The 18,916-nt window shown below is 45.5% G+C and overlaps 1 protein-coding gene across 5 annotated transcripts in view; it reads left to right on the top strand.

Moving 5' to 3' along the window:
* The window catches only part of FRMD4A (FERM domain containing 4A), a 206,992-nt gene that overhangs the window by 149,967 nt on the left and 38,109 nt on the right, over positions 1-18,916 (top strand). For 4 of the 5 annotated variants that reach the window (XM_042872845.1, XM_042872844.1, XM_042872846.1 and 1 more), the window contains exons 9-12: positions 330-395; positions 584-641; positions 2,115-2,201; positions 17,156-17,232. In XM_042872845.1, coding sequence (XP_042728779.1) covers positions 330-395; positions 584-641; positions 2,115-2,201; positions 17,156-17,232 — 288 coding nt within the window. Of the gene's footprint in view, positions 1-329; positions 396-583; positions 642-2,114; positions 2,202-16,979; positions 17,002-17,155; positions 17,233-18,916 lie in introns of those variants that run through there. The other variant, XM_042872847.1, reaches the window with a different exon arrangement.

Below are 18,916 nucleotides of genomic sequence, written 5' to 3'. Positions count from 1 at the left end.
TTTAGCAGCATTGATACACACAGTGTAACATCATAAGCACCATTTGTATGTAAGGAAAGTATTGTGGAGAGGGAAAAGTCTGTAGGTGTTTGTGAGTTAAAAAGGGTTATTCCAGAAAACCAACTCTTAGCAATCCAGTTTTATTCTCAGCCTGTGAGCTCCCCTTGGTTTCCCTGAGTGACATCAAATTCCATCATCTAACATTTTTACTTGGCATCTTTTAATTCTCTTGTTGGTAGCTGTGCTAACAGAGCATTTATTACTCTTTTTCCATGCTTCTTGGTCAAGATACTGCCATTAAATACAACATCTCATTTCTTCTTTTCCAGCGAGGACCGAGTCATTGAACACTACAAGAAACTGAATGGCCAGACAAGAGGTCAAGCAATTGTGAAGTAAGTGAAATAAAAGCAACTTCTGGTGACCTTTGTTTTATCAGGAAATATTTATACTGGACTGTAAATCTAATACGTAGCTATGTCTCCCATCTTATCTAATGCTTTATGTATGTACTTATTATATATTTAAGCATTTCTTTTTAGATCATCCTCTCAGTGTTATTCTCTTATGTGTTGTTTTTCAGTTATATGAGTATTGTAGAATCCCTCCCAACATATGGAGTGCATTATTACGCAGTGAAGGTATGTGCTACAAAAAAGGGTTATTTACTGAATTATACTAATTTTGGAGAGGTAGGGGGAGAGGGGAAAATAACTGTACTGCTTTCAGAGTACAATGCACTATTACTGAAGTCTTGTTTCATTTCCTGTGGTAGAATAAATTTATTTCAACAGCGTAGTGAATGTTTGGTAAATACAGCCCCAAAGAGGAAAATGCTGTTCTTCAAGATGAAACTGACAAAGTCCTTTGGCTGTGCTAGAGAAGTTAGGCTAGAGATATTCAGGCCACATACAGTGGCAAGCTCTGGTGAAAACAGTGAACCAGCACCAAAGGAACAAGCCAGGCATTTTGCTGGCAAAGTCAGTACTTCACTCCTTGTAGTAGTTCCAGGAGATTGGGTTTTTCCTAGCCTGCAGATGAATGAGCAACTAACCAGGGTCAGCCATGATCTGCAGACTGCAACTACTTTCATTTGAGATTCATATAGATGGATACAGATATAGTGCATAAAGATGCCAAATATTAATGCCAAATCACTGGTGCATACTCTAGACATGGCACTTTCCACCACACACACACTCACACACGCACCATTCTCCACTTCTTACTGTGACAATTTCATGCAGGTATTCATGAAATTCCTTATTTTTTCTGTTTAGTGATTTATCACCAAATTTTCCAATCTCATGCTTTTGCATTGAGATCTCTTGAGTATTCCAGTCCAGGAAAGATTGGATGGATTAGGCTGCATGTTCTAGCCTGCTAACACTTGAGATCTGTTCCAGTGGACTTTTCAAGATCAGTGTGTGCCAGTGAGCAGCAGTGAGGCAATATAATAGCTTTTGCTTCTGCCTGATGTAGGGGTTTTGGTTTTGCTGGTTTTACTCTGCCTTGCTCTATCACATTAACAGAACAGATGTAATTTCATTGAGGACTCCAGTCCAGTAAATTGCAGAGGCTGGTATCAGATATCAGCCATTACTGCATGAGGACATTTTATTGCACGCTCAGACACAAAGCAGTTGGGTCCAAGACTGTCAGACCTTATCACTTTGTAGCTCTCAGATCCCATTACTGCTGCATTTTCAAGATTAATGCTAAAATCCCTCCACATAATTCAAGTCAGCTGGGTGATTCTCTTTCCTTCCTCTCTGATTTCTGAGTGTTTGGACTGAATAATTTAAAGGGCAGAGAAAGAGGATGTACTACTACACAAGGGACCAATGTCAAACCTCCCTTGGCATCATTTTGAGTAACTTGATTGCAGATGATGCATTCTAAATGGTTTTATACATTACAGCTAAAAGTGAAACAGATCTCTTCTTAACACCAAAGAGTTTAGTGACTTGAGGAAATTCAGATGGGCAATTTAATGGCACCCATGACATTCAAAGACATTGCTTAGAAACAAATCTTTACCTTGAACACAGGAAATCTCTACAATTTTCCCCTCCCATTCAATTTAACTCTTTCTGTTTTTTTTTTTCTTTCAGGACAAGCAGGGAATTCCATGGTGGTTAGGACTTAGCTATAAGGGGATTTTTCAATACGACTACCACGACAAAGTGAAACCAAGAAAGGTAAGTGTTTGCTTTTCTGTCAAGGTGCAGGCTTGCCTGTCATGTTATAGCTTGATTTGAGGGTGTGATGTGTATCAAATGCTGGCACTGATTCATGTGATTTTGAAGGATGTTAAATTTCTCCCAAATGTGTCTGAATGTCTGCAGAGCATTAATGAACAAAAGTAGCTCTTAATTTATTAAATGTTGCAGTATAGGGGGAAAATAAGCAACACATAAACTTTGTTCCTCATGCTTCTTTATAGCATGGTTCATAGGACATAAATTGGAGGTGCTGAAGACTTTTCAATGGCTGTGATGGGATTGAAGGTGCTCAACTGACCCTTCATAGTCTGTTGTCAGGCCATAAATTATCAGAAAGGGAGAGGAGAGAAGAGGCAGCAAAGCTTCTTCCATGCCTTACAAAAAGAAAATACTGCATCATTTTCTCCAGAGTAGCATTCTAAAAATGAACAGTTAATACCAAACTGAGGGGGAAAACATTTTTATCACATGCTTAAAGAAAATGCATTAGGAAGTTTCAGCCCTCTCATGTCTCATTTGTTTAGGAACTTTACATTGCGACCACTCACAAAATAAGGCGTGGCATGCAAAGATCTGATCATAAAATTAGAGCTTAAGCATTGACAATCAGCTGTTCTGATCTTTTTACTGCTATCTTTTTGTGAGACTTTCAGTGTATCTGAAAAACAGGATTTGTCTCAGTCCTTCCAAAATGCAGCTGAGAAATCCAGCTAACAAATATCCTTTTCATTTGAGAGGAGAAAGGTTCTGATCCTGTGAGCTCATCCTACCAAGTAGGCTCATATGTTCTGATATTGCTCCCTAGGATGCAGTCCAAAACAAAAAACAAAGCTCATCTGTGAGCATGTGCCCTGCAGGCTGATATGTACAGTCTGTTAGCAACAGTACTTCATGTACTGCAAACCCATGGAGACGTCAGGAAACAAGGTCTGAGGCTTCTTTGCAGGCTACTGTGCAGAAATGGATGGATGATTTGGAGCAACTAGGCAGCCCTCCTGTGGGTGCAAATGCTTCCATGCTGAAATAACACACTGCATTTCTCTTTGCCTTGTCTCTGTTGTCAAAGTGTGCCACTTCCTTTTTTCTGCCTCCTCCAAACACATTCAAGCTATAAAACACCTGGACCTTAGATAGCATCTTCTATTAAAATAAACTAGAATCAAGCTTTTGGTAGAAGACAGAACTGCTAAGGAGGAAGCAAGAGGTTATAGATTAGCCTTTTATCCACTGAAGGCCGTTCACTGGGTTTTTTATTCAATGAAGATGCGAATGAGGATGAGGAAAGCAAGGGGGTCTTCACAGAGCAGCTGTGCTCTAAAAGACTTCTCTGTTTAGGATCAGTCACTACCTGCAGGGCAAGCCATACTTACACATGATAGTTCAAAACATGCCTAGGCTGGGTGTTTGTACCCACACATCTCCAACAGTGCCAGCTCCCCAGGGAAAACATGACCTTAAAACATGCCTTCAGAAGTCAATTACAGTGACAGAAACATTTCTTAGGAAGAAAATAGTACCTTGCTATGAGAGGACTCAACCATTCAGAAGCTATGGCAATTTTTATCAGCCCTGATAGTAAGAAAGGGTTAGTGGAGGACAAAGAAGAAAGGAGGTCAGGTGCTGTGACTGCATGAGAGGGTACAACTATTCCTACTAGAAGAGTCAAGTCTCCTTACTTGGTTCCTCTACTTTCTTCTCACCTTTTCATGGTAATGGTCTGAAGCATTGGTTTTAGAGCTTGAAAGCATTTTGGCTGGCCTCTCTGTTAACCTGTCTCCACCTCTGACAATTGCCTCTTGAATCAGAAGGACTGTAGGCATCTCCTGCTCTTCTTGTCCAACCATATCCCTAAAAAATAGTTTTCTCTTCAATGGGAATTTATTTTTAATCTAAGCAGATTATGTATGCAATCCAGGAGACTCCAAAGAATAACTCTGCCTTATGAACAAACCAGAGAACTCTTGTGGCTTAGGAGAAGTGGTCAAAAATATTGCAGAGTAAGTTGGGTGGGAGGGGAGAGTAGGAATTTCCAGGCTAGAATTTGTCCATTACCACAATCCAGAGATGGCATCAGTGAAAAGGCAGCCTAGAGGAGCATTTCTCTGCGATGTCATACTTGCAGACCCCATCTGTTGGCAAGGCTATTCCAAAATGCACAGCCTATATAAGGGATAGGACATGAACAGAGTGACTGAGGCTTTGTTATTTCTCTGTTATTTCTCTGTAGTCTGCTTTTACTCTGTGTGGACCAAGTAAAAAGACTTTTTACTCTCCACATGTAGTAAAATCCTTCTGGCAAGAGCAATCCAACTGCCTCAGTGAGATGCAATGTTTAATTCTTTTCTAATTAGATTGCAAAATTGCATTTGATAACCCTGGTATCTGGGAGCCTACCATAGGATCTGGCTCCTGTCATTGTAGCAGCAAGAAGTGGTTCAAGTCTGCTGTGGAAAGAGGAGGGGTAATCACTGATGAGCTTTCTGCAAAGTAAAATTAGAGGGGAGGAGGGAAGAGATTATGTCTTTTCTGATATTTATTATTTTGTCCTACACATTGCCAACACCAGAAACAAGCTGAAAAAAAGCAGTGCAAAAATAAATCTCCCTAAAAGAAGCACAAGCAGAAAACTGTAGCAAGAAACCAGCTGAAAGCAAGACATTTGTTTTAAATGCATATAAAAAACTTTGCTCGTCTTATAGGAGAGATTGTAATGTTTTCCTCTTATGTCATCCTAGACAGATTTTCAAGCTTACTGTGTTTGCAAGTAGAACTGTAACCCACACTATGCAGCTGGGCCTATCCCAGGCGATCCCATTAGCAGTCAGTCAAAAGCACCTTGTTATTAAACTGCTGGAGTAAATCAGCCATGTGTCTCTAGAAAGCTAACTAGGTTTGTCAGCAAGTTGGACGAATCCAGAGAGGAGAATTGGGGCTGACGTTGGGCCAGAACCTGATATTGCTCCCAGTATTCTCACTCAGGCATAAGTCTTCTAGCATTACCCGGGGTGCAGTTGAGATGGGTATCTGGCACCTAGTCAGAGGTGGTTCAGTCAGGAATGTGGGGCTATTAAACTGGAATGCAGCTTGTGCTGGGCCACAGAGCCTAGTGTGACTCTGCGCTTCTATTTTTGTTTCCTCCTGCCTACGCTTTCATTCTGTGGAAGCCCCAAAACTAACCAAAGCCATCACTCTGAGGCCAATCATTCTCCCTTCTGTTTTTCTCCTATATGTTCAGGGACTAGCTCAGACTCAGTAAGTACTACCAAAGGCATCTTGAATATCATACAATCATAGAATGGTTTGGTTTGGAAGGGACCTTTATACATATATATATAGTTCCAACCCCCCCACTATAGGCAGAGACACGTCCCTCTAGATCAGGTTGCTCAAAGTCCCATCCAGCCTGGCCTTTAACACCTCCAGGGAGGGGGCATCACAACCTTGCCAGGTAACCTGTTCAGAGATTTGATTTGAAGTTCATTCTTAGATATTAAATAAATGCAAAAGTTTCAGCCTCATTTAAGTAGACCTCACAAAACCCATCATAACAGCTGAAAAAGAAGAGAATATCAACTACAGAAAGATGGCTGCTGTTCTGCTAGAGAATGTGCTACTCGGTACTGTCCTGCATGTCCTGCAGTATGCTGAGGCATGCTGGAAATTTACTAACAGCTTATAGAACTTTTTTCATTTTTGTAACAGCAGTGCGCAGCTTCCAGATGGGCAGAATCCATCTACCTCTATGTCATAAAGACTTATCTTCTACATACTCTCCCTTGTGAAGAGAAAAGGCCCTTCAGGACTTGACATGCACAGCAAAAAGGAGTCACTGTCCTGCTGGGTTCTACACAGCATCTTAGGTCAAGATGTACCTTCCATAATTCATGGTGAACCAAAGCATGCTCTTTGGAGCCAGCTCTTCAGAAAGGACATGCCTGCACTGCTTTATCAGTTACTCCTGAGGCTGTCATCACCAAGACCAGACATAATTTGTTTGTCTCCCTGTGTTATGCAGAGCAGTTGGAAAGAGCAGGACACTGCAGTCCCTCTATATTGTCCCTGTGTGGTATTCATTCATTTTAACCAGTGGGTAGGGATGTAACTCCACGCTATCTGAAGGGACCCATGCATGAAGCCGAAGCAGTGTAGCCTGGAGCTGAGAGATCTGCATGCTCATGCAGTTGTAGCAGCACTAGGCATGTCTCTGTTGTTCTAGTGAGATATTCCCACTGATTTCAGAGCCTGAAGGCATCTTTCAGTGCACACAGCTTAACAGTTAGTAAGCAATTAATTCCAAGCTGAAGAATTAAAAAGTAACAAAGTCAGCCAAAGGACTTCCCTATGGCCAGTAAACAGGCACAGAAATTGTTTAACCTATCACCAAAAATAAAATGACCTTAAAGAAGGTCTGATACTGTTTGGTTGCTTTGCAAGAAATACCACTATTTGGTGTTACCCAGTTTTCTTTCACAGAAAGACAGTGGTTATGAAACTTAGGGTGAGCCTTTTTTCTCAGGCGCATAAACATTACCAGTGTTCTCATTCTCCAGTTGACTAAAGAGAGCCCAAGAAGAATAAGTAGTTTTGGAAACAAGAAAACATGTGGGACATCCCAAAATTCAGATGTGAATGTAGCTTGAGAAAGATTTTCCATAGCAGCTAAACATCCATTTCTGCCATTTCTTCCCAGTGTTATCCTTTCTCTGAGATCAAATAAAACATGCTATGAAAATACTATATTCTGTGTTGTAATACCACCAAAAAGCTCTATGGACTCTCATTACAGAAGGATTTAATATGTAGTAATATTGGAAGTCCAAAGCAATGCTAACAGCTTGACTTCCAATTTACACATGCAAAAAGAACCGAGTTGGACCCCTACTGCCAAGAAACACAAAGCACAGGTAAAATCAGTAGCTCTAAGAGCCTGATCAGAGAGAAATCACCTGCTTGTCAACAGCAGGAATGAAGCAATCAGCTTATTAATTTTGCGAAAGATTGCTGTGTGATGTCACCTGGCCTTTTCCAACCAGCAAGGGATAGAGTGAAGTTTCCCAATTCCAGAGGCAAAATGGGATATTTACACAGGAGGAGCGATGAGCTAATTAAGAGCTTTTTTTACTGCAGAACAAACAGCGATCCTCTCTGCTTTAGGGCAGAATGAAGTATTGTCAAGTCAGTAATTGCATTGATGGAGTGGTTAAACTTGTGCTTCCTGTGGTGAAGGAATGACAGACCAGAAACTTAAAAAAGCATAAAGTAGGGATTGATGTGAAATTTATAGAAAGTAATGAATGCTGGAGAGGAGGAAGCTGACAAATTGGTCTCTATCCTGACTGATCACAGCAGAACATCAGAACAGTAAAAAAGGCAAAAGGAACATGATTTTTAAATGGTTTAAAGGAAGCCCAGTTCACACACATACATTAGAGATCAAGAGCATAGAAGTGTTAAAGATAAGACTTAAAGAATGTCTGGGAAACATCCATAGTTACAACACAGAATCAGTTATATTCAGACAGGCTTTCAGGAGGTGTCACAAGCTCTCACGTTCATGAAGGGTGTTTGATTTGGCAGCAAGATGGTTTCAGTTGTCAGAGGTATGGAGCATGCATAACACTCCTCCCAGTGCCGCGCCACTCAGCCACAGCATTTACTCAGCCAAGGCTGGCCTTTCTCGACAGCATACAGCATCTGATGCAGTCAGACACAATCGGGCTGTTCTTGGAACGGCATCATTTCCTAAGACCTTTGGAAACATCTTTGCATTGCAGACAGGGATAAAAGACTTCAGGTTTACAAATGATCCAAGAGGAGCAGAAAACATTTCCAGGAAATACTGGTTTATAAAAGCTAGTGGAGTCTCAGTGGCATTGCTGTAATACATTATTCACTGTGATTAGCTGACTGTTAAGGACTACCTGCTGACTCTTGCTGCTCAACACTTTTATTTCTCTTCCCTTTGCTGATCCTTCATGCTTTTTGGATTATGGACTTGGCCGTAAACTGAACCAGTCTTCAGGTCATGGCGGGTTCAACTCATTTTATAGCGCAGTAATTCAGTCTTGGTTTAGTGTTTGGAAATGTGGTGCACTGGAGAGGGAGACATATATAAAGTGAAGTTCCTTACCCTGCTCTTTCTTCTCGTGGAAGAGGCTGTTCACCCCATTTCCTTATGTAAGATCCAGACCTGTGACCACTGAAGAGCAGTGATAGTTTAAAACCTTCCCTTGCTAAAAAAGACTAATCCCATACCTGTTATGCAGGAAACCATTTTCTCTGGAGCACCTTTTTTGCTGCTGCTTGTCTCAATTTGGAGTGTCTACCATTCAGCACCAGGCTCTTCTTTTTCCTTCCTGTCCCCACCTTTTCTTCCTGCCTCAGCACCTGCCTCAGCCTGGCCGCTGCGCCCCACTGTGCCAGAAAGTCGTGAACAGGAGATGAATAGATCAGATCAGAGCACACTGGGCTGGAAAGCAGGATTTTGTCCCTGAGGCAGAAGGCTTCCGCAGGGTTTGGTCAGACATACCACTAGGCTTTCAGTCATTGAATATTTCTTCTGGCAGCAGCACTAGCTTAAGTGGCCTTCGCTCTCCTACCCTATCCCAGTCCTGCTACCGCTGTTCACTTCCTCCTCTTCCTCAGTCACGCTGGTCTAATTGTGTGGCCAGGAAGGAAACTGCCCAGAGAAAGGATCGCAGCTCAGTGTAACTCAGCCAAAAAGAAAGCAGTCACTTTTAACATTGATCAATGCTCAAACTCATTCACCATCTGGTCCACAGTAAGCAACACTGGCACAACTGTAGTAGCTGAGTATGGGTGCAGGCTGCATAAATCACAGCCACATAAAACAGAAAGAAACCTCTATTAAACTACACAATAATGTTGTGGAACAAGATAATGGCTTCACAGATCAGAACAAGATGGGAAGAGTTTGTCTCCATGGACTCTGTCATGGTTCAATCTCAATGAATTAACAGGTCATAATCACCACTTTCTTTTGCATATAAGGTAATAAAAGCTTGGTTCAGTGTCTGAGAGCCAAACAGGGCTCATCGCAGACAACTGAAGAGACTATGTAGGGAAAGCAACTTTTTAGAATGTTTTAGCTGATCAGAATAGTCACATTCAGTGTCTACTATCTAAGTAAACAAGTAGCTTGGTCATGTATAATGCCTGTAAACACTAATACATAGTCTAGGGCACAACTATCTTGTAAGGAGGCCAGCGTTATTTTGGGTGGTTCATTATACGTATACAGTGGTGATACTGTCAGGCATAAAGCCCCAGGATTCTCTGCAAGAATCTACATTCATTGCAGACGACAGCATGACGTCCTATCCCTTGATGCAGCCAAGTCAAGCCCATGACTACCATTAAGTATAGGAGTAGTCCCATCAAAATAAAACTCACTTACTCTAAGTGCTGTGTTGTATTCGGGTCTTAAAAGGGTAATTCTCTTTAAAAGCAGCAGCCAAGTCTGGAAAGATTCTGCAGCACTCAGCAGGAATTTCAACAAGATGCAAAGACAAATCACTCTGACGGCACAAAGTGAAACAAATTGGACTTCAGCACTCTGGATTTAGGGTGGAGATTTGGAGCAAGACTGAAACTTCCTCGAGCACATGTGCTTGGCTTTGAAGTGGTAGCAGGCTTCTCATGCACCCCACCATCCCCAGGACTTGTCGCTGCAAAAGCCTGGGTATTTTTAGTACCAGGTGAAGCCAAGCAAGGGTCCAGCTGTTAATTGGCTATGAATATGAGGCATCTTTAAATGAGTGGCCTGGGCAGTAGGCTCAGAAGATTGTGCATTGCAACCCACAGCTGCCTGCATGTTGTGCGACCCTATTTACAGACACCCTGTGTCACAGGCATGTTTTTAGTCACACAACCCAACAGGCATGTGCATCATCATGACTGGGCATGGGATGGGAGTTCCTGTATTTTGGTCTCAAGATAGATGTGCTTTAGTCATGCCACTACAGAAGGCAAGAGGATCTTCAGGAAACAAAACGGCAGGAATGGTTTCTGGTGGTATGAATCATTATAGCAAGCCACAGCTGCTATAGCTTGGGCATCCTTTGTGTAATACTCAGAATGCAGTGTTAGTATCTTCAGTGCAGAAAGTGTCACTTTGATTTGCTTGTAGAGGAGAAAAAGGAGAAAATTTAAAATAAAAATCAGAAATAATATATTGATTTAGAATTTTAAAGGCACCCAGAATGTTGACAGCCATGCAGTACCTAACAGTATGACAAATATATGTGTGCTGAAGATGGATTCAGTCATGTATATAAACCCAAAATCTGGTTTCCCAGTCTGTATACAGTTATAGACACAAATATTGAGTTACATTATGTAGACAAATAATGTTTTGTCCAAATGACAGCTCTTCCCTCTGTGAGCTGATGCTTTACTGTCTCTCTGAGCCAGTAAACCACTTTGAAATTTAATAGGGAATTGTCTCTTCATAATGGAAATAAATGCACAGTGGTGATTATATAGATACAAATGCAATTTCTGTTTGGTCAAGCTAGAAACGTTTGTTGGTGGGGTGTGGTCCCATGGGATCAGCGCACAGCAAGAATGATCTCAAACTGAACTAGAAACTGTTTGTTAGGCAGAAAAAGAGCCCTGCAGCCAAAGGGGAAGTAATTAGATAGTGAGCTGGGGTTGTCGACAGACCACCAAAAGTCCTGCTTAGCCAAGCCACTCTCTCATTCCATGGGGAAAGGGAGGACAGCAAGCCTCTGGGAAGATCACTGATGGTTTCTTTTTCCCACATCAAATCACACAAGAAACCTCGTAATTTTTTTTTTTTTTAATTACTGTTCTGGGAAGGAAAAAAAAAGTCCCAAACTGATTGAAATACAGGAATGAATGGAAGGCATGGCAGGATAGAGGGCTAAGTTACAGTGCAGCAGCATCCTCATCTCATGACCTGTGGGGCACCCTTAGCACAGGGTCAGGCTAATTCACAGGTGACAGCCCATGGAAATCTCTTAGTAAATCTGTCCCTGAAACAAGATCCCATTTGTTTGAGCTGAGTTGGTGCTGCCTGGATCAAATCCTTCTTCGTTCTTTCTAACTAACTAGTTTGACAGAGGTATGATTGATGGGAGCAGGATTGGCTTGAGGCAGAACACAAACCCATGCATGAAAACCATAGACCCACTGAAACAACAGGGACAAAACTGTCACTGACTTTGGTAGAGCTGTGATTTTTGTAGTTTAAAGCCAGAAAGGGACTGCTTATAACCTCCACCCTGACCTCCCACATAACTCAGCCCCTAGAATTTTGGTTGCTGGTTTGTTCAGAGGAGGAAATCAGATATCCACAGAGGAATTTTTTTGTTGTGTTTGTTTCATCTTTAAACTGAACATCAAAAGACTTGGGGGTTTGTAGCTGCACTCGTGCAAGCTGTGTGAAAATACTGCCATTGTTTGGTTTTATTGTTCAGTGCCAGTTTTGTTACCAGGATGTCATCCAGGGTTGTGACTCTTGCCCATAGCATAGGTGAGTGAAGGGGCTCCATATTTCCTTGCCTTTCCTAGAAGCCTCTCAGAGCACCCAGTCATCTAGGTGCTAAGGTGGTAGTCCATGCATTCAGAGGGATGACTGTTCCTTCTGCATACTATGATTTAACAAGGAATTAATCATTCAAGAAGCTGTGAAACTGGAAGGGCTGGCAGATGCCATGTGAGACCAAGAGCAATCACAGCTGGTCATTTATTAGATGCTTAGAATCAAAGAGAAACACAGGACAAAGAGCTCAACCTCCTGCTCAGCGTTAGGTCAGCTTCAAAGTCAGGTCAGGTTACTCACAGCTCTACAGTACTGACTGTAGAGTGTTTTTGTTTTTTCTTCATATATCTGGTTAGAATTTCTGTTCCTGCAACCTCTGCTTTTTGCATCTTTTCTTGCCACTAAGCAACTCTGAGAAACGTCTGGCTTCATTTCATTAGTAGCTCCCCTTTGGTCACCAAAGACAGCAGAAAAACAGCAGATAGATCCTCCATAGACTTCTGCAGATGAATTGATTGGAAACAGCTACCAGGTTTGATATCTGAAACTAACAAGAGCATGTGCATTGCTGAGTAACTCACTTCACTTCTGCCTTATCTCAGGTTCTTCAGAGCAAAACATACACGTAGAAAAAGGAAAAAGACACCACGTACTTGGGCATTTACATCTGGCTCTCAAAGCAACCTTCTAGTCCTTGAAGGAGCTTACAAGCAGGAGTGGGACTGACTTGTTGCATGGTCTGGTAGTCATAGGGCAAGGGGGAATGACTTTAAACTAAAAGAGGGAAGATTTCAGCTAGGCATTAGGGAGAAATTTTTTACTCAGAGGGTGGTGAGGCACTGGCACAGCTGCCCAGAGAAGCTGTGGGTGCCCCATCCCTGGAGGTGCTCAAGGCCAGGCTGGATGGGGTCCTGGGCAGCCTGAGCTGGCAATCCTGCTCATGGCAGGGGGATTGGAGCTAGATGATCTTTTTGCTCCCCTCCAACCTAAGCCATTCTGTGATTCAATGATATGGTGATTAATGGGCACCAACCACCTTTGCTGCCTTTCAGCAGCCCTCTCTGTTCTGTTACTACCAAAGGTGACACAAGAGCCAGCAACAGCTTCATTACTGCCAGGAGCTCCCAAATGTATGGACGGTTCCTCTTCTGAGTGTGCAAACAAGGCTTCCTGAGCACAGCCCAGTGCCTAGCACAGATTACCTGAGCTCCCTACGCGTCAGTGAAGTCCTAGGCACCCATGGCATGAGTGACCAACCTGGGTTGGTCCTTTAAAGGACCCTCCAAGGCTCCTTTATGTTCATTCAAAAAACACGCTCCCTTCTATATCAGGAGCCTCTGGCATTCCTCACATGCTCTCACACTGACCCTACCTCCTGCTGCGTGCAAACTCCACCAAACCAGCCCCACAGCCAATAAAAAAGGTAAAAAACTTCTTCAGGCTCACATGGCTGAAACGGATGCAGATCCCTGGGCCTCCTCTCCTCCAGGCTCAACTTAATTAGGGAGCAGCTAGCAAACCACAAGTGTGCTCACAAAAGAAGCTTGCCTCTGAAGGGCTTTGACTGCAGCCCTTTGTAACTAGTCATAAACATCTGGTGCCTGGCGAGCTTGTCTGCTTCTTGGAAGGGGTTTCCAAAGACAAAATTCCTGCAGCTTGCACCTGAATTCTCCACAGTGCACCATATACCACTCAGATCCCCGGCTCCTTTTGTAAGCTGCCAGCTTTGCAAAAAAAGCCATTTCTGGCAGTGCTTTCTGTATCATAGCCCCCCACCCACTCCAGACATTTCAAACAGTATGCATAGTCCCATGGGGAACAATTGTTCCCCAGGTTTCCTCTTGCATGTCAGCAGCTTGATAAGCAGTCTTGCAAATTCAAATGATAGCTCTGGTTCCGGCTCTGTTGGCGCGATGAATCAGAGCCCGCAGTGCAGACTCCCTGACTCAGAGGAGGAGGAAATAAGGATAATGCTTTTCTCCTTCAGCAGTCCCTTTGCCATTCACGTGCATGCATGCATGAGTGTGTAGCTGTGCTCCGAAGCCAATCTCAGGGAGACTTCCTTAAGCATCTGTTGAAGGTTGAATGATCTCATGTGCAGCTTGTAATGATGGCAACTAGCAAAAATTGTTCCCATCTGAAAGCTGCCCAGCGCTGCATGATCCAAAATGAGCTGCTGACCTCAGAAGAGATCCCAGTGGACAAAGCGCCACATCACAGAAGCTCGCTCTGCCGCAAGCACCACTAATTGTCCCCTTGTCTGCAGGCTGCAAGTGAGAGCAGCTTCCAAAGGGCAGGGGAACTGTGCTTGTATTACTGAGTGGCTTTCTCCTAAGCCTCATTTCTAGTGTGTTTGGGGATGTGCTGTCCCTGTCCCTGCCTTGATGTACCTTTGGTCACGTGAAGGACAGAACTATGATTGTCCATCTCAACATTAAGTCACCCCTAATGCACTGCCAATCACAGAACTGTTGTCCATCTCAACAATGCAACTCCCACACAAAACCAAACTCAGCCTCAGTGTAGGAAAAAGCAAATGTGCCATGAACTTGGATGCTCTGGCTGAATCTAACCCCAAAAGTGGCATTTCAAAGCCTGCATGTTTCTGTTGTAGCTGCATGTCCACAAGACAGTGTTGAAATTATGACCAGCTCACTGCTGTGGCTCTTATCCCCCAGTGAAGGTTATAAGCACCAGCGTGGTAAAAGGATCTTGATGGGTAAAAATTATGCTTCCATTTAAGAACCACTAATGGCACCTTGTGCATTTGTCACTGAATTAACAACATCAATTTGAAACCATACGTAAGCCAGGCAACTGGTTGAAGGGAACAGCTTGCTTACATTAGGAGATCTGGCTGAAGAGAGAAATTAGACACTCTTTCTCTTGAGAGGTTGTGCTCAGCTAGTAAGAAAGCAGATACTTTCTTGTGGGTATTCACATTTTTGCAGATTGTATTCCCTATGTGTAAGAGGGTGAGACCTCTCAGATCAATATGGGCAAAACAAGTGGGAGGCTGCAGCATAATATTTGGGCAGCAAAGGGAGAGTTACGGCAATGATAAAACACACATATATGTCCTGGAGAGTAGTGCTATGGAAAAAAAGACCCAAACTTGAGCTATAAAGCCTCATTCGCCCCCTCCTGGGGCAGCAGCCAGGGCCACATGGGGCACCCCGGGGCACGAGAAATAGCACATGGCGCCTGCACTTGGCTGGCTGAAAGCTCCCCCAGAGCTGCTGTGTTTGGACAGTTGGAATTAATCATGGGAGGGAAACGTAGCTGCACTTAATGAGCTGAGCACTGTGAGCTTCGTTAGCAGAAAGGACAGAATAGGGCAGGATAAGTACATAGGGGACAGTCCCAGACAGAGGAGAACGGCTTACACAGGCATCTATCTCATCTACCTGAGTTGCTTCTTGCACAAACCTCCCAAGCAGAACAGCTGCCAACAGCTTAGAAAAAGGGTTTCAAATTCCGACTTCATGCCAAAATGACAACAGGGGACACAGGGACAGAGGGATATTTTCCAAAGGGTGTGAACTGCTGCTTTTTAGATGCTTATGTGTTCCACATGTCTGAGCGCTTCCCAGACACGTTTTCTGCACACACTGTGTTACCATCCCACGGACAGACGGGCATCTGGAAGCATGGAGGGATGTTTTTGGAGGCCCACGTGGCAGTCTCATGCTTGACCCCTGTTGCTGTCAGTGGGAGTTTGGGCCCCAAACTTCCTTTTCTTGCCTTTGAAGCTCCGCTGAAGTGCGCTGAGAGCCTGTAGGGGAGACAGAGTCTGCATTCAGATAGCAGTTCCCAGCTTAACCCTTTCACCCCAAGCCCATCCTCTCTCAGTAGGTAAAATAATGGGCATTTCTGTATTCCATTTTGTGATTACGCCTTCTATGCGGAAATTTGCTTTTCTATGCAAGGAATAAATCAGTCTTCTAAGGAGAGTTTAAAATCCAGCCCTTCAATCTGCCCATCTCTCTTGGCCTCCTCCTCCCTTGCACTCAGACCGCTGGGGCAGCTGGGAGCACCGAGCTCTCCAAAGGGAACACAGACAGTCACGGCCCCCACCCCTCCATCCATCTGTAAAAGGGAAAAAGGCAACAACAGCGATAAAAATTTGCAATCCTGACGCCCTGGGATATTAGCAAGGAGAAAATCTTTGTGTCCCCGCTGTGGCTTGCTTTATTTTCTAGATTTCACCTCCATTAGCAGCTTAATCAGTGCAAATCAAATCACGCCTCCTGTTTACCGATCTCCAGAGTGCTGACACTGGCAAGCGGCTTATCTCAGCGTGGCAGGACTCAGCTTCTTCCTTGGGGGTCGGACAGGAACTCGACAGAAGTTGCTTGTAGTGGGAGAGGGAGCATAAATCAGGGAGGGCTCCGCTGGTTCTGCTCCCAGCAGAGGTAACCAGCTCTGAGCGAGAGACAGGGGATGAAGAGCCTGGAAGCCAGGGTCTGGATTTGGGCTCAATTGTTTGTAAGGATGTGGAGGTGGGCGGAGCTGCCCGCAGCGCGTTGGCCGCAGTCACGGCGGTGCTACTGCTGCTTCTACGCTGTCCTCCTTCCCTCCCTCCCTCGGCTGCAGCGTGGCAGGCAGGGACTCCTGCACAAGGCGTGGGTAAGGGCAGCGAGACGCGGCTTCTGCGGCGTCCCAGTGCCCGGGAGCTGCACACTCAGAGGGCGGGCTGAGTCCCTGAGACCTGCCCACGCTTACTCAGCAGCGAGGGCATAGGGGAGCGGGTCACTCCGCGCCTCGTGGTTTGGAAGGGACTTTCGAGGTTCGAGTCCGAGCCCCTGCTGTAGCAGGATCCCTACAAGGAGGCAAGACTAACGCGACGTGCTGATTCCCGTGCTTCGGAGCCCCGCTGGCACGCTGCAGCCGTGCTCGACCTCCAGGCACCGCCAACACGAGTGCTGTCAGCACCCGAGATAAACTCACACCGCTTCGCTTCCGAGTGCCGGTGCGAGCCGAGTTAAAGGCAGGGCGGAGCGCCGAGTGCCCTTACGTTCCTCGCAGTGCAGAGGTGTGAGCCGCCCCGCGGGCTGCCTTACGATGCCTCTGTGCGCTGCAAAAAGCCTGAGGGCTCCGCTGAGCACCCTCAAAAGCAGGAGGAAGCGGTCGAATCCCCGCTTTCCTGTAACTTTTTCACGTTTGTAGTTAATCCGCAAAGTGAAAGCGTGCCGCGGGAGCTGAGAACGCAGGGACGCGCCCGTCTGTCCCACCTCCCGATTCGCTCCGGTGCGGTGGGAGCGGGGCCGGGCCGAGCCGGGCGGGGGTGGAGCGGGCGGAGCGGGGCAGCCCCGGCGCGGCGTCGGGAGAGAGAGCGGGGCGGAGGGCAGGGAGCGGGCAGGGCTTGGCGCGGAGGAGCCTCACCCCCTCCTTCTCCCGGCAGATCTTCCAATGGAGGCAGCTGGAGAACCTCTATTTCCGCGAGAAGAAGTTCTCGGTGGAGGTGCACGATCCGCGCAGGTGAGAACCGTGCCGCGCCGTGACGAGCCGGGGGCTGCGGGGCTCAGGGGGATCCCCCGCTGTGGTCTGGGGCTCGCTGCGCTTTGTAGCCGAACAACCCATAGGCTGGAGCCCTTCAGTAAGGGAACGCTCCCTGTGTGTCGGGTGGGTACGCTCCCACTGTGTCCCCCCCCCCCCCCCCCCCCCGGAGCCCAGCAGTGCTTTCTCCTTCGTTCCTTTGTGGCCCCGCGATGCAGCCCGGGGTTCCGCCGTGGCTCTCGGAGATGGGCGCCAGATTTTGTAGTCGCACGTTCCCTTGTAAATAAATATTCAGGAGTTCAGCGGAAAGGAATGGCACCGTACCAGAGGTTTACGGGCAGGCTGGATGCAAGCCCATCAGTCTTTTTGGCACAGTACCCTTTTTTGTTACTTTGGAGACCTAAAGTGGGAGAGATCGAGTTCAAGTGACTGTGCTGTGTTCAGTGCCTGCAGTCTGCACACCTACTCGTTTGTTTTACTGGATGGTTACTGCACACAGTGACCAGTCTACAAATTCCTCTGTAAGTTATTGTCACTGAAGTCAACATTCTGCTTTTCAATTAGACGTGAAAAGGTCTGACAGAATCTCTTCCCAGACCGATTTGGTGTGCTGCTGTGTTTTGCTGATTGCTCGGCTGTGATCCTATTTCACCTGTTTCCTGTGCCTATCTGTATAGTAGTACCTGTATTTTAGGGAAATTTTGCATGCAGTTTCTGTGAACATGGTCACACCACTATAACAGTGCCTGTATCCATACCATAGGTGCATTATCTTAAAGCAAAAACTGCAGGTAACCACTCAAACCAGACTGCAGTTCCAGGTCAGCAGAGCCTTGAAGCATCTGCTTAATATTAAGCATGTAAATAGTTGCATGAAATCTAGCAAAGCGAATTCCCAATGCTGAGAATGTTCTGGGAGACCTTCCAGCAGTGGGAGCTGGGGGTGGTGTGCTCCTTCCTCCACCAACTGTCCATCAGCAGCAAGGCATCAGGAACGTGGGCTGTGAGCAGCAAGGAGCCCCTGAACGCTGAGCTGGCCGCTTCCTGTAAGCAGCAATTCCAAGAGAGAGCAGTCAGCTCTGCGATGTTCAAGTCGTGGTATTTGCAGCTCTGTGTCATGCATAAATTGTGACCGCGCAGAGGAACTTCTCTTTCCAGCCATGTGTCATTTGTGTTTATTTGGATGATAGGAATTAATGACGCTGGAGGGCTTCTGCTTTTTATTCCACAACGCTGTTTCCCCGAATCAACACCAGGAGGACAAAGCTCTGTCCGCTGTGAACTGTTGTCTGTCTTTCTCACAATCAATTTCTGTAGGCAGAGAATACCTCCATTCATGTCAAACTGTTACTCTGGCTGTTTTACAGCCAGCCACGTTGCAGCAGTGTGCTGGGAGCACGGCTCAGGTTGTAGTCAGCTTCCTGGCCGAGGGGAACAGACTCCTGTTTGGTGTATGGAGGCAGAGGAATAGCCACCACAGTCCTCTCTGCATTCCTCTCCATGTAGCCAAACCAGAGCCTGAGTCAGCAAAGCCACACTCGCAGGCATGGGAGAGCAAGCACAGCTCCATGGTTGTGGCCAAGGCTGGGCAGCACAATGTATGTTTTTGAGCCCTGTCTCTGCCTGTGGCTTCCTGTTCTGTGCAAACCACTTAACCTCTCTTCAT

The sequence above is a fragment of the Lagopus leucura genome, unplaced genomic scaffold (genome assembly GCF_019238085.1).
Source record: "Lagopus leucura isolate 7727_CA_CO unplaced genomic scaffold, USGS_WTPT01 Super-Scaffold_100008, whole genome shotgun sequence".
NCBI lineage: Eukaryota > Metazoa > Chordata > Aves > Galliformes > Phasianidae > Lagopus > Lagopus leucura.
Note: the sequence above shows the minus strand (reverse complement) of the source record. Positions and strands in the feature narration are given on the sequence as shown.